Source organism: Nipponia nippon, unplaced genomic scaffold, assembly GCF_047370975.1.
Source record: "Nipponia nippon isolate SJK-2023a ecotype South Korea unplaced genomic scaffold, ASM4737097v1 scaffold_2, whole genome shotgun sequence".
In the NCBI taxonomy this organism is placed as follows: Eukaryota; Metazoa; Chordata; class Aves; order Pelecaniformes; family Threskiornithidae; genus Nipponia; species Nipponia nippon.
This window is the reverse complement of record NW_028262336.1, coordinates 122,837,181-122,852,912: the sequence shown is the minus strand read 5'-3', so window position 1 is coordinate 122,852,912 and position 15,732 is coordinate 122,837,181. Positions and strand designations below refer to the sequence as shown.

The 15,732-nt window shown below is 39.9% G+C and overlaps 1 protein-coding gene across 2 annotated transcripts in view; it reads left to right on the top strand.

The window, feature by feature from the left end:
* The window catches only part of TMEM135 (transmembrane protein 135), a 184,917-nt gene that overhangs the window by 16,199 nt on the left and 152,986 nt on the right, over window positions 1–15,732 (top strand). For both annotated transcript variants that reach the window (XM_087758856.1, XM_087758855.1), the window contains exon 3: window positions 5,676–5,768. In XM_087758856.1, coding sequence (XP_087614982.1) covers window positions 5,676–5,768 — 93 coding nt within the window. The remainder of the gene's footprint in view (window positions 1–5,675; window positions 5,769–15,732) is intronic.

Sequence of the window (15,732 nt, the reverse complement as noted above, 5' to 3'; positions counted from 1 at the left end):
CTGGTGTTATTTGAAGGATAAATATATATCTGACGATGATCCAATCGGTGCATTATACATGAATTCCCAAATGATTTTTGACTTGCTAGGACTCTTCAGGAATAAAGATCCTCTGTCTTCCAGGAATTAGTAAATGATTAGCAAGTAGTTAAAACATGTGAAATAAAACAAGGAATAAATAATCAGTTTTCATAATAGGAAGAGGTTGCCAGTAATGTTCCTGCTGTGTCCTTTGTTCTGGATATACCTAAAGAATCTGGAAAAAGGGATGAAGAATAGTGTAGGAGATTATATGAGATTATGTAGGATATAGAAATCTAAAACTGACTCTCATCCATTTCAGAAAGATCTGTTGATTAAAATCACTTACAAAATTTGATAGAGACGAGTACAAAGTAATGCATCGGGAGGAAAAAAGCAGTCCTATCCTTACACAAGGATGGGCTTTAAACTAGCTACTATTAATCAGGAAGGTCTTTGAGCGTTGTCACGGACAGATTCTTTGAACAAGTCAGTTCAGTATTTGAATATGGTCAAGGAGCTGAGTAAGTGTTATTTGGAGACGAAATGAGAACAAGCCAGAAAGCTGTATAAGTGCATGACATCTTTACAAGTTGAGTACTGTATACCTTTTTTTTTTTCTTTTTTTTTTTTCCACAAGAGCTTCTCCTAAGATCGTAATGTTGACAAGTCCTTCACTTGGAATGTACGTAATATCAACATTGTGTTGCACCGTGAGCCATATAAGCTTCCTTCTCTCATATGCTGTTGGGTGGGTGACGGAGGATGGCAATGTGAGATTTCACTTTTTTTTTTTTAATCAATTTCTGTGGATTTTTTCCATATTTGTTTTTTTAATATTTTGTTTGAACTTGCATGATTCTTTGAATTTATTGCTGTGTGATACAGTGTACTTCCTTCAGTAGCCCCTGAGAGCAAAAGCAATTGCATGTCATTTTCCAGCCCAGAATGCGATTTGGTATTGTATGTTTTAATCTACCAAAGAAATATCTGTACCTCTATGGTGTTCTGTATAACTGAGGCCTGAGTGTTTCTGAACTTGATTTGCAACCATGCAAAGAGATTGTCTGAGACTTTGGAGACCGAGGTGCTCTAGATCTGATTCTAGATAGTGATGAGAGATTGGATATGATAGATTTGTATAATAGGATGCATGCTGCAGTTTTTGTATCTTTTTTGGTTGCAAGATATATTATAGCAGGAGCAGCAGTAACTCGGAAGCAAAATTGTCCAGCAAGCTCCATGCAGCTGACTGATCTTACCCTCCTGGAGTTCTAGACCAAAGCAACAGATGAAAGGGTTTGTAGCTGGACATGTTAACCTCATATTTACCTGCACAGTTCCTGAATTGAGAAGAGTTGCCTGTTTCCTTCTTTTGTAACACCAAGGAGGAGATGTGTTGGCAGGCATATAGGGTGTCCTGGGTAAAGTGATCACTTCATATGTTCATACCGTTACCAAAGTCCCGCCGAATCTTCAGTCACCGTGTATACTGGAAATATGTCTTAGTCATCCAGTAATAATTAAAAGACCTAAATATGAAATGTAATTGTCAGTGAGAAGTCTGGCTTATGGTAATAGGTGTTTTGATGCTCCTGTAGTATTTGTTTCCTTTCAGCTAGGGAAAACCATCAAAATTGAATCCACTGCAAATATTTTCAAGGATCATAGGATCATAGAATCATAAAGGTTGGAAAAGACCCTTAAGATGATTGAGTCCAACCGTTAACCTATCACTGCCAAGTCCATCACTATACCATGTCCTCGAGCACCACATCTATCCGTCTTTTAAATACCTCCAGGGATGGGGACTCAACCACTTCCCTGGGCAGCCTGTTCCAATGCTTGACCACCCTTTCGGTGAAGAAGTTTATCCCAATAACCAACCTAAACTTACCCTGGCGCAGCTTGAGGCCGTTTCATCCTTTCACTCCTTACTAGGGAGAGGAGACTGACCCCACCTTGCTACAGCCTCCTTTCAGGTAGTTGCAGAGAGCAATAAGGTCTCCCCTCAGCCTCCTCTTCTCCAGGCTAAACAACCCCAGCTCCCTCAGCCGCTCCTCATAAGACTTGTGCTCCAGACCCTTCACCAGCTTCGTTGCCTTTCTCTGGACACGCTCCAGCACCTCGATGTCCTTCTTGTAGTGAGGGGCCCAAAACTGAACACAGTACTCGAGGTGTGGCCTCACCAGTGCCAAGTACAGGGACACTATCACCTCCCTGGTCCTGCTGGCCACACTATTCCTGATACAGGCCAGGATGCCATTGGCCCTCTTGGCCACCTGAGCACACTGCTGGCTCATGTTCAGGCGGCTGTCAACCAACACCCCCAGGTCCTTTTCCGCCAGACAGCTCTCCAGCCACTCCTCCCCCAGCCTGTAGCGTTGCATGGGGTTGTTGTGATCCAAGTGCAGGACCCGGCACTGAACCTTGTTGAACCTCATGCAGTTGGCTCCGGCCCATCAATCCAGCCTGCCCAGGTCCCTCTGTAGGGCCTTCCTACCCTCCAGCAGATTGACACTTCCACCCAACTTGGTGTCATCTGCAAACTTACTGGGGGTGCACTCGATCCCCTCATCCAGATCATCAATGAAGATACTGAACAGAACGGGCCCCAGTACTGAGCCCTGGGGAACACCACTTGTGACCGGCCGCCAACTGGATTTGACTCCATTCAGCGCCACTCTCTGGGCTCGGCTGTCCAGCCAGTTTTTAACCCAGCACAGAGTGCACTTATCCAGGCCGTGAGCAGCCAGCTTCTCCAGGAGGATGCTGTGGGAGACAGTGTCAAAGGCCTTACTAAAGTCCAGGTAGACAACATGTAAAACTTAAGGCAAGAAAGTGCAATTAAAATAATTTCAGGCATTATTTAATATTCTCACCATTTCATAGGCGGGCAAAATTCTGCAAAATACTACGTTCAGCTCTGGGGCCCCCAACATAATCAGGACATGGACCTGTTCGAGTGAGTCCAGAGGAGGGCCATGAAGATGATCAGTGGGCTGGAGCACCTCTGCTATGAGGACAGGCTGAGAGAGTTGGGGTTGTTCAGCCTGAAGAAGAGAAGGCTCTGGGAAGACCTTATTGCAGCCTTCCAGTACCTGAAGGAGGCCTACAGGAAAGCTGGAGAGGGACTTTTTACAAGGGCGCATAGTGATAGGGTGAGGGGTAATGGCTTTAAACTGAAAGAGGGTAGACTTAGATTAGATATAAGGAAGAAATTCTTTACTGTGAGGGTGGTGAGGCACTGGAACAGGTTGCCCAGAGAAGCTGTGGATGCCCCCTTCCTGGAAATGTTCAAGGCCAGGTTGGATGGGGCTTTGAGCAACGTGGTCTAGTTGAAGGGGTCCCAGCCCATGGCAGGGTGGTTGGAACCAGATGATCTTTAAGGTCCCTTCCAACCCAAACCGTTCTATGATTCTATGGAAATTTCAAAAACATCTAAATCCAGTATCAGCAATGACTTAGGCTGTGGATAGATGTTCTCATTCTAGAAGAGATTACCAAGCTAACTTGGCTGTCTTTTTTTTTTTTTTTTTTTCCTCCATTTCTTTCTTTCTCCTTTTTTTTTCTTGACGTGAATTAGGGAATATGTGCAGACTGCTCTGTTGGCAGAGCAGTGGCGGTGATGATCTCTGTTACGGATGTGTGACCGCCCAGCTGGGCATTGTAATCTCTTCCGCTGGTGAGATCCAGAAGACTGCATCTGTCTGAGCTTCAGACGGAGGTGCTGGGCTCCAGTGTTGACTCGGTTAAATGAAAGGTGTGAGTTTTAGGGTTTCGGTTTTATTAAATGCAAAACCTCATGAAGACATGGTTCTCTTAGTCTAGCAACTAGAGTAATTAAGTTTGTCCACGTACAGCTATACATTAGCTTGCTTGATTAGATTCAACCTTATGTATCAACCAGCCTTTGAGTTTTGGATACCGTTGTACATTGATGAATTAGATGCATAACCTGAAAGAACTCATATTTCTCATTCCGCCTTCTAACCATAGACCATGTGAAAATAACCATGCAAATAAATAGCAAAAACTTGTTTTCATTTACTTTAGCAGAAGTTTAAATGTTTCACTTACTCATTGGACATTTTGATTTCCACTAGGTTTTTTTACGTAAAATATGTTACTGTTGCTTCCGAAATCTTATCAGACTGAACACGTAAGCATTCGTAGAGGGATTCTAAACCATGCCAAAAGAACAAATTCCTGTTTCTTTCCCACAGAAAAGACATTTGTTCTGTTACTTAACAGGTGTGTCTGGTAAGATGTGTTCATACTTATTAAGATTTTTAAAATGGCTTCTCTGAAACTTCATACAGTAATTGCTTTCCAAGAGAGTCCTAATAATGAACTTTAGCTCCTGCAGCATTTGGCATTGTCATCCTGAGAAATTATCCTTTTGCAGCCGTGGGAATGAACAGTGTGTGTAATTGCCATTACATCACTTGCTGCTGATACCCTGGCTCTCTTTTCACTTACGAACATAAGCTGGCATTGCTCACTGGTAATGTTATTTTTGCAGCAGAAGTATGAAATGAGGCTGATCATGCCTTTTACAGCAAGAATGAAAGTGGGCTAATGAGATGGTATTGATTAATTATCTTTGCTCTCTCTTCTGTATTGTCAGCATGGAATTTTATCGAAGACAATTTCCTTTTCTACCCTGTATGTTTGCCATTTTATTTGTTGTATTTTGTTCACTGTGTGTTTAGAAGGGGAGACTCCATTGTAACACTCTGTTTTCCTGAACTGATAGTGCTTATCAGCTGAGCAGCACCGGTGTAATTGAAGTACGCTTATTATCACGCTACCAAATTTCATGACTTCCTGACTGTTGTTTGCTTCTGTGATCAACCTGAATTAGTTTGAAGGTGCAGGTGTCCTGAACAGACCAAATGTGGTTGGTGACATTGTGTCTGACAGGCATTTTGGTTTTTGTCCTTCAACAGTGACCAATTTATAGAAATATTTTCTTAGGTGTTGTCATTTGTGTAGCTATTTTTTTCAACTCTTATTGTTGGAGGAATTTTGATAGTTGAAATTGTGTGGACTCTTTGAGTGAAATCCAGATCTTGTTGCAAAAAACCAAGAGCTTTCCCACCTTAATAGAACTGGGATGTCACTGTTGCTTCCAGTTCTAATGTACAGATTGATGCCTTGGCTTACTGTAAATGAGTGGTTTACTGTTTTTAGTATCAGTTGACTATTTCTTTGGAGCATGACATATAATAATTTGATTTGATTTCTGGCTCACCTGATTGCATCCCTAAATTCCACAAGGCACACCTTCCTGAAGATGTATTTGGACAAGTAGCAGAGAGAGGAGCAGCTCTAAGTTCTTTTAGAAGATTTTTCTCTAATTAATATCTGCTGCTTTTCAGAGACATCACTTGAAAGCACTGCTTTCTTTGAAGCAAAGTAATCCTTGAAATGAAATGGATACGTTAGTGAAGTATTTCAGGTGTTTAATGTTTATGAAGCACTTTGGGAACCCCTCTGAGAACTATCCAATTATAAAAATTGATTAATGTAAAAGCACAAAATTAATCTTAATAAAGCATGCGTAACTTTATGATAAAGGTAAAATATGGTGTTATACATGAATGTTTCGGTTGCTTTGCAAGTAATGTGTGTACAAATTACATTTTCAGGAAGATACTTGGAAAATTCTACTTTTGGTCTCCTGGCTTTGGTGCTGCTTTACCTGCTTCTTATATGGCTATTCTCATCGAAAGGAAAAGCAGGTACGGTTTGTGTTTATGGATTTTCCGTTTTGTGTAATAATATTTCTTGTTTTGGTCATTTGATGATTGACATTTGACAATTCAGTGGTTTTGTTTCAGAATGCTGGAGATGTAGTTCATTTGAAATAGTGTCTTTTGCAACCTTAGATTTAAATCTAGGAAGCTACAGTGAAAAAACACTTTACAAACATTCAGTTTCTTTTTTGTGTTTTTTTTTTTTCTTGTTTTAATGTGTAATTGGCTTGCTTAGGATTGCCTGATGATGCTCAGTTGCTTAGTTTTTCCTACTGAAGCTCTGTTTTTTTTGGTTTTTTTTTAAATATAATTTAAATAATGTTTGCAATTAGTCACGGGGAAGGAGCATGGTAATGAAAGTTGCTAATGACTTGAGTTAGCAACGTGACATTAGTTAAGGTAGAGGAGTAATAGGATGTTGTGGAAAAAACTGACTGGAAGAGCTGAAGTAATCCAAATTGGATGAAATGTAATGATACAGGAAGCAAAGCCTTTCACTTAAGGAAAGGTGCCGAAGTTCAGCTGTCAATGGGAAGTTTGTTATGAAAGCATGAAGAGGGGGGAAGAAAGCTCTGAGTGATCCAAGGATAGCCGAAAGCTGCCGTTTGTAATGTGGCCATGAAAGGTGGCGGGTGAAATCCTGGGTTGTAAGGTTTTAATGTTTTGAAATTCGACTTACACTGGTAGCTTGTCTCAACAGTGAAAGTTATAACCCTTAATTACTTTAATATGGAATGAGGTGCTTTAGTCATCTAGTTAGTAGGTTTTATTCAAAGTAGAGAAGGTGACAAAAGGGTAATGTACAGGATTACTCTTTAAAAGACGATGAGGGGTGTTTAGTACTAGAGATGATGTGAACGCACTTTTGGTTACTATGAGTACCTGAAACTTCCTTAAGCAGTCATTTCAAAATAACTGCAAACATTTATACATCATGTTGTTGACTGACTGTGAGGCCCCATTCCTAAACTTCAGTCATGGAGTAAGCAAAGCCCAAGCCAAGTTTTAGGTAAGATTGTCAAAATTCTGTCCTTTTAAAAGAATGCATTATCCATTGTTTTTGATTATTGAGGATGTGTAAGAAGTTCTGGAGAGGTGGGAGCACTTCTAAATCACTCCATTTAATGTAACTATAGATAAAATAACCATAATAAAGTTAGTAAATAAGTTAATTATCTTTTTAATGTCCTTTCTAGCTGACTGATTTTCATCTTACTGCAATTACTTTCTAAGAGGGTGGATAGATTTTGGTAGAACTTTGTCTGGTTAGTTAGACTCCAGCACTGTGCTCGGCATCAGTGTTTCATTTTGCAGTGAGAGCAAATGCGTTTTCTCCCTTTGATCAGTGACAGGACGAGCTTAACTTTTCCTACAGACCTGTTACAATGCGAGAGATTTTGTGTGTCAGACTTCTAATATTTCTAGATAACATTAAAGGGGAAGAAATCAGGCTGGTTGTCCATCTATGAGTTTCTTGTAGTGCTCAGAGTATTTGTGAGTCAAGAGTTGAAACTGCTTGCAAACCCAAACCCGTACAAGGTTTTTGTGTAACAGTGGAACAACTTTGAAAAACTTTCAAACCTAAGCTTGTTAAGTGTAGCAAAAAGAGTAAGCAAACAAATTTTGTGTCAAATAGGGATTTCTGAAAGTCTTAGTGGCAATGTATGAAAGCTTTGACGTGTTAACAGGCTCCTATTTAGCATCTGAAATTTGAAAGAAATAAAAGTTGAAATAGACGTCTGTGAAAATGACAAAAGTAGGTTGGTACAGCATGTATGTAATGAATAATGCTGAAATACTTAATTCCTGGGAGGTTACTCTTCTTTCTGTCATAATCCAAAATGCGTGACCTAATTGCCTAAAAAGTTCACGTTATATTGCATCAGATAAAAAGTAAAAAGGCCACGTTGATATTGCAACACATGCAGCTGAAAATGTGGGATCATTGTTATTAATGAAAAAAAATTGTTAAATGGCATCAAAAGGTAGTTGAAAGTTTGTTTTTTTAAATATGAAGTTGTTTGGTATGTTATCAGATGCTAACCACGTATAATGTGTGAAATGCTGCTGCTGACAGACTTAGTGAAATACGACTTTCTGATTCCACATGTATTTGCTTGTTAGCTTCTGTTACAGGCAAAATCAAATTTTAATAGACTTGTAGTCTTAGGAAGCTGACGTTTGACATGGAGACATAGTGGTGTTTTCAGTCGTATCCTTAGTAGCTTACAACAAATTGTATTGAAAAATCAGGGAGGTGGGAAAAAGTCCTGATTTGAGTACATAAACGTATTTCTAGTCCTTTAAATTGCTACTAGCAGCTGGCAGCAACATCAAACTTAATCACTTAATCTCTTCCCAAGTGGATACCCTATTTTAAGTACCTCACTGGCATTTGCTTGCACAGCATCCCTGTCAGTCCTGAGCTTGGGAACAGCAGGCTTGTAAATCAGATTTTCTTCTGGGTGTTGCTGTTCATGTGTGCCAGCCTTGTACATTTCATAGTTCTTACGGAAGAATGGGAAACGGAGCTGGATAGCTTGTCTAGGCACATTATGATCCTGAGGAGAAGCATGTTTTCTAATGTGCTGCAAAACTAGTTTGATTATAGTTTGTATGTGTGTAATAGATAATTGCAAATTTGTATGGCACTGAGAAGGGGAGGTGACATTTCATAGAAACTTCAAACACACTCAGGGAATGATCTGCATTATATTATGCTGCTGCAGTGCTATAAAGATATAAATTGCCCATTAGTATGTCCGTGTGTATTCTATTTGGTGATTATAAAGTATGGTTATCCTGTCTATGAAAACTAGTTTATTAGGATCCGGGGAAAGGGCCAAGGAATAAAAACACTTGTCAACTTGTTTATATATGTATCTATGAATGTTCTGTGAGATTACTGGAAGAGAACTACTCACATTGTTATGATTAAGTTATGTTTTGGTAAGAATTATTTCTTGGATAATAATTGAATGTAGATACTTCAACATGAAGATTATGTGTTTGTAATTAGCAGATTCATATTCTATGCCTTTAGTCCCTCATTCTGGTAGGAGTGACTCAGAATTTTTGCCTTTTTCTGGTACTCTCAAGCAGTGTGGTTGCCTGTTAGGATTAGGAGGAAGCATCCTTACTGGCGAATGCAGAATTCATAAATGACAGTCCGACATCTGTTAGCTGCGTAGCTGGTATACGTTTGAGGCTCTGAGAAGTGCTAAGAGGGCACAGACTTAAATTTCAGCTGACTTGGACTTTACATTATCTCATACAGTACAGATCTTTTTAATCGTTTTTAGTGTTAGTCCTGTCACGTTATTTCTTTTCGCTGTATTTATGGCTCTGGCAGAGGTGTTGAAAAATGACAAATGAAACAAAATGTATTGTAGGTGTTACTGGTGTGTTGTGTGTTTTCACATGCAAAGAAAATATTCTTGCAAATAAGGAAAGTACTCCCTTTTCCTGGGGAAGTGTACACAATTCATTAGACTGTACATTTTTCTAATTCCTTTTGATTATTTGGCCGTGACTTCAACATCTTAATTACTCTTTATGTATATATTGTCATAGTAACTATGGCTGTATTATAATAAGTAAGCTTCGAACACGTGCACTGCACAAGTGTATTTAACAGAATATAATTTTCTTTACAATTTCACCTTTTTTATATCTTCTATTAAAGAAAAATGTGCAATTCTTTTGTCACAGAATTTAGTTTTGTAGTGTTAGACATTAAAAGTTGTGTTAATGTCTCCTCAAAAATAGAGATATGACTCAGTAACATTAATTTCGTTAAGCTTTCTTAGGAAATCATTACATGCATTTTATTAACCTTTGTTTTACCAGTGTATTCCTTGTTTACTCCTAAAGGTGTTGTTTCAAATTGTTGATAAGAAGCAATTTTATTTGTTTATAATTTTGAAAAATGAGTATTTTGCTTATGTGTTTTGGCTTCTGTTTGTAATTCAAAGTTGCAGTCTCCTGTCTTTTTTTCAACATCTATTAAATGTTTTCAACAAGAATTGAGCATATAGTAGAGGAGGAGGTATGTGGCTTAGACCGAAAGACATGGTACCGTGGACCTTGTTCCAGAAGCACCGAGACTGTTAGAAGGCACAGAAGTAACTGAATATACTTGTTAAAATCAGTGTGAATGAAGCTGTTGAAATGTGATTTGAGGCTTGGCTGAAGCCAGCCTATTACTGGAAATCTGATTAGAGCGGTTGTACCTTACTGATTTCTAAGACAAAGAAGTCCGATAGCTCAGGGAAGAGCCTGTGTTTAAGACCTCTGTGATTCCTCTCGAGGAAAAGAATGATGTTCTCTTAAGTGTTTTGTAAATGTGCTTGTGTTTCAAAACCGTTTAAGTTCTGTTTTGGTAATAGCTGAATGGCAAACTTCAGTTTGTTGGACTCTTGTTCAAAAAATAATGTATTAGTGAGTTTCAAGAACGATAAATCTTTAAGAAGGGATACAATTACAGTTTTGATGAAATTAATTGTCTTGCTGCCTGGCTAACTTTTTTTTTTTCTGCTCTCTGTAAGTAATTGAGCCAAAGAAAGTTTAACTACAGCCACCTAAAAGTTCTGTGGCAGTTCTGAAGGGACCCTTCTGGGATTGCCCCCTGCTCCCCCCTTAGGCTGCATTAATGTTTACATACTGGCTGTTAACATTATAGCGGCGCCTGTCTCCTCGCTACAGTTAAGACTGTGTCACTGATGGTATTATAAAACTTGAGATTTAGGGCTTTTATAATTTGGTTGTAAAATCTTGCTCTAGGCGACTACTGTCAACATGTTTTTAGTTGAAAACTTTGGGTGTTTTTCATCAAAAAAATCAGTATACTGGACTCCTAAGAAAAATATTTAAAGCATGTGTATTTAGAAAGTGATATAGTGCAACAGTGCATGTTAGAGAGAACATTATATATATACACTTACATTTAGTGTTCTTGGAAACAAAAGTATGACTGTGTAGTGCTTAGAAAAGTGGCAGAAACATTTGTATAAGAACAATGTGGAATTTTTAGACTGTATGTTCATTCTCCTGATGAAACGTTCAGTTGCTGTTAGGGTTATTTGCTTGCCTTAAATGCCGTTAGGCTAAATACATTATAAAGGAAGAATATGGCAGCACCGTAATGGTAAGAAGCATATGTTGCAAATAGAGCATTTTTGTCCAGTCAAATACAAATTTGTTGGTATATATTTCAGTATAGTATGTTTAGACTTGAGGTGATAATTTCCTTTCTCAAAATGTTTTACAGTTATTCAGTTTGACATGTTTTAGGGAAACTTATAAATCACCAGTATGGGGGGACGGGTTGAGAGAGCAAGCTACATTGAAGGATGACTTTTTTGCATATTTTTTGTGTTGTAGTGAAAAAATCCTCAAGTTTGGATCACTCACATGAGTATTTTGCCTGTAATCTGGTAAGGACAGCTAGCAGGGAAACTCTTTTTTTTTTTTTTTTAATGAGTTTTACTCCTTTAGAGTGATTATTACTGTGAAATATGGAGCCAGGCTGTAGAAGTTACTGGGAGCACTTTTTGTTTCTAAACCAAAATATGTTAAAATCCGTTGCACTTCAGCAACTGCCTTGGTGAGAGCCAATGTTTGAGAGATCTGTGTTTTTTGTAGTAGCAGCATGTAAACATTTGGACATATTTTGCTGCATGCTTTGAGGGCTGCTACTGCTATAGTTATCAGAGGGAGGGAAAGCATTGATTGATCAAAGTTGCCTGGGAGTGCAGGAAGATGCTGTGATTGTGGGAACATTGTGAATGGCAGGTAGCTGAGGACTGGCAGCTGTCGGATGTGTTTTTCGTGGAAAGTAGCATCTCTTGCTGACTTTGGGTCTTAGTGGGAGCTCTAAGAGCTGGGAGCCCATCCCCAGCACAGGGCTAATGTAGTTCTAATCAGTGGTTTACAGTAATTTCTCTTTCTGAGAAATGGGTTCACCTGGCTTATGGTTTGTTCTGACACACTCAGTCTCCAGTTTGGAAAAAAAAAAAACAGTAGCCTGGTATTTTACACTAGAAAGATCGATGACCTCTGTAGGGTATATCCCTGGCAGTCATAACTTTGTTGATAGCTGCAAAGAGATTTCTATTTTTCACTTATTGTCATAGCATTCCATGTTAATTCTAGAAAAATTTCCTGAAGCTGACTTAACTGTGTTCAGTTAAATCAATATTAATGAAGCCAGTCTTTAAGAACCACCTTTTATAAGCATAGGAGCCAGCAATTCCACTGTGGTGTAAGTCAAGCAAGCGGGGTAGAAGACCAGCTTGATTGAACAGGGAACTCCTCGTGGAGCTCAAGAGGAAAAAGAGACTGTGTGATCTCTGGAAACGAGGTCAGGCTTTGCAGGAAGATTACAGAGCTATGGTTAGCATATGCTGGGAGAAGACACCAAAAGCTCGATTAGAGTTGAAACTCGCCAGTGTTGTATCTGACAACAAGAAGGGCTTTTTAAAGTACATTAATAGCAAAAGGAGGTCTAAAGAAAGCATTGGACCAATCCTTGTTGAAGGTGGTCACCTGACTAATAGGGATGAAGAAAAAGCGGAGGCATTCGATGTTTTTTTTTCCTCAGTCTTGAATAATACTGATAGACCTTGGGCTGCCCAGTCCCCTGAGTCAGAGGACCATGAGTGCAGGAACGGTGACTTTCCTTTTGTGGACACTGAAGTTGTAAGGGATCAGCTGCATCAGCTGAATGCTCACAAGTCCATGAGGCTTGATGGGATTCATCCCAGGGTACTGAAGGAGCTAGTGGGTGTTAGGGCAGGACCCCTCTCCATCATCTTCCAAAGGTCTTGGGAGGTCCCTGCCGACTGGAAGCTAGCCAGCGTTATTCCGATCTACAAAAAGGGTGTGAGGGAAGATCCAGGAAAGTACAGACCTGTTCGTCTAACCTCAGTTCCTGGAAAAATTATGGAGAGAATTATACTGGGTGCTATTGAAAGGCATTTAAAAACAGTGCAGTCATCAGGCACAGTCAGCATGGGTTCACAAAAGGAAAGTCCTGTTCAACTCATTCGATACCCTTCTATGACAAGGTCACCTCCCTAGTGGATGAAGGGAAGGCTGTCATTTAAGTTGTAGCCGGATTGTGAAGCAGTCCTGTGTGAAGGAAAAGGATGTCCTCCGTGGGTCATAAAAAGATGCTGTGTTACTAGCAAGATGTAAACTATGTGCTCAATTTGTAAAAGTAGCTGCAGAGTTAAATTTGCTGCATTTAAATGAACTGTGGAAACCGTTTTGTTCTTTATGCAAGAAAGATCCTTTCTCCCATACTATGCTCTTAATTATTCCTACAATCAGTCTACCATAAGATGTAGGTATAATCCTTATACTTCTCCATGCCTTTTAAAAAGAAGTTGTTACAGTCAACACTTAGACTTTTCTCACCATCTGAAATGTGTGTTTCTGTTTCATACCAGTCATCTCTTCCCAATCAGCTGAGCGAATCACCATTGTGTCTCAGTTACAAAGGCAGTCTAGCTAACTGTCTTAAGCTAGATTTCATCCACTTCAGAGGGCAAAAGTTTGGCAAGATGAATCCTATAGTTGTGAACAGAGCAGGAAGGATCCGTGGGGATCTGTGATTCCAGTCCCATGCATTTATAGTCAATCAGCCCAGGTTATAAACTAATCAGGCTTCTGAAAAACTGTAACCGTATCTGCAGAAGTGTTCAGCAACCAAGTTTCAGGAATTTTCAGCCTGCAGCATTCGAGTGTTGGAAAAATTTGGTCCAGCTTGCTTATGTCTCGCACAAGATGGAAGAGCAGGAGCGCAGCTACAGCTTTAGAGTCGATAATCCATTTTCTGGGGTAACACAGGTAGACAGAGTTAAGAATACTGGAAGATCCCATGTAAAATATATACCTGAGATTCTGGAGGTGCTGGAGAATGTGTTGCAGACATTTGGGTGGGTCTGTACAGACTGGGTTTATTCTCACTTAGTGGTGTTACAGTCAGGGCTGAGCCGGATCAGGCAGGACTACTTGGTGGCATTTGCTTAATGGTCTCCAGTTCCCTGAGTTTCCGGAGGATTTACCAGCTTGGGCAGAGCGCCAGCCGTGAGGTTACTTCGTGAATAATAATAGAAAGACATCACAGGCAGCACCCATTAAGCTCTGTGGTGCTTTTGTCAGTTCCTGTGGGGCCAGCCTGGGTGGACAAAGGGCAGTGCTAAGGTCAAGCTACAAGCTCTGATAGATCCCAGGTGACTCTGTGTAGCTTGATTATAGTTAAAGTTTAATTTTTATTATTCTAAGGACCACTTCTGACAGATCTGTTTTTGAAATGTTCACTTTGTAGGCTGAAAACTAAGTAGAAGTGATTTAGTCATCCGAGTATTAGTATTTTGTACTTTTGTAATTTTGTATTCTGTTTTTCATCATTAACCCCCCAAAACCTACAAAAAAACCCCTAGAAAACTTACAGTCCTGTTGAAATGCTTACAGAGAAGATGTTAAAATTCAGACTGCTGCTCAACATTGGACTGCTCTGCAAGTCTGACTTGGATTCAAATGGCACAAACAGTGGATTAATCGCTCTGTTCTGTCTGCTCAGCACTCGCGTCCAGGAGACGCTCATTTGGACTTCCTTGGCTTAAGCAAACACTTAATACATCTTCTGTGTCTGAATGCTTGCATGTAACATGCGGCTCCCAGAGGGGGCATAATAAATATTCTGCTAGTATAGAATAAACTTCAGCTGCTGCCTAGGTGAGCTGGCTGTAGCGCTGGCTGATGTGGCAATGAAAAGCTTGACATTTACCTGGCCAGATAACATCTGTGCCTACCATGCCTCTGGTACCATGGCTGAAAGTCTTTGAGGGAACTTCTCTGCGATATGTTCCTCAGGTCTGCTTATAGGATATTGTTTTTAGATAGTACAGATGAGAGGAGCTTAAATCTTTGTTTCCGTATGAGCCACACCTATAAACCCTCTGTAAATTAAGTGACTCTTTCCTGTAGTCTCATTGCTCCCAAGGAATTAATGTTGTTGTTAGCTCCTGCAGCAGGAAAAGTGTGGAGGTAGCAACCTGGAATGGTAATGATTTGCTATATTTAACCATGCGAGGGTTTTCTGTGGTGAAGATTACAGCAGTGTAGTGTGGTTAAACATCTTGCTTCCCCTTCCTGCCCTCTCCCCTCCACATCCCAGGACAGAAAATGACACGGTTTTATTTCCTTCAGTGAGTCCTATGGTTTGCATAGTGTTTCTTGTAATCAGATGACCTCCACTGCAGACTGAAACTTTTTGATAAACTAAGGGTATGCTGTTAAAACCTCCTAAAGATGGTCTGTCTGAAAAGCAGGAACAACAAAGTCCACGGCATTAAAGGCAAGCATAAAACAGGTCTCCTGAATTTGGGCCAGTACCTGTCATCGCAATCCGAACTGCTCCAACTTGAGTGAAAGACTGAAACAATATGGACTGTCTGGTAGTACATCATCATTTTGTCTACTTGAAGGAATTTGCATGTGTTCCATCTTGCTTCATCGGTGATAAGTTTTTTTCCTTTTAAGCTCTTCTTCGGTGTCTGTTATTCATTCCTCATGAGCAGCGGACTGAGGAACTAGCAAAAGTGTTCTAATATCAACCGTTGGCATTTTGGATCTTTGAGCTTAAAGTTAGAAAATAATAGGTTCAAACTGGACTTGGCAATAGCTTTTTTCTGTCTTTGGGAGGTGAGGTGTCACATTAATGGCTGGCTGTAGTATCTGGCACAGTTCATCATCGAATGCTGATGGCCTGCAAGAAGTTGACTTCTCAGTTAATAGGGCTGTGTTGAAATGACTCTCAGTCAAACTTTTGATATGGCTTCCCTACCTTTCTAGAGAAGGCTTACATTGGCTTCTGACACTGCTGTTCCTTGGGACCCCTTGTGTTCCAGGCCCTTACGGATGCAGGCACCTCTTAACAGCA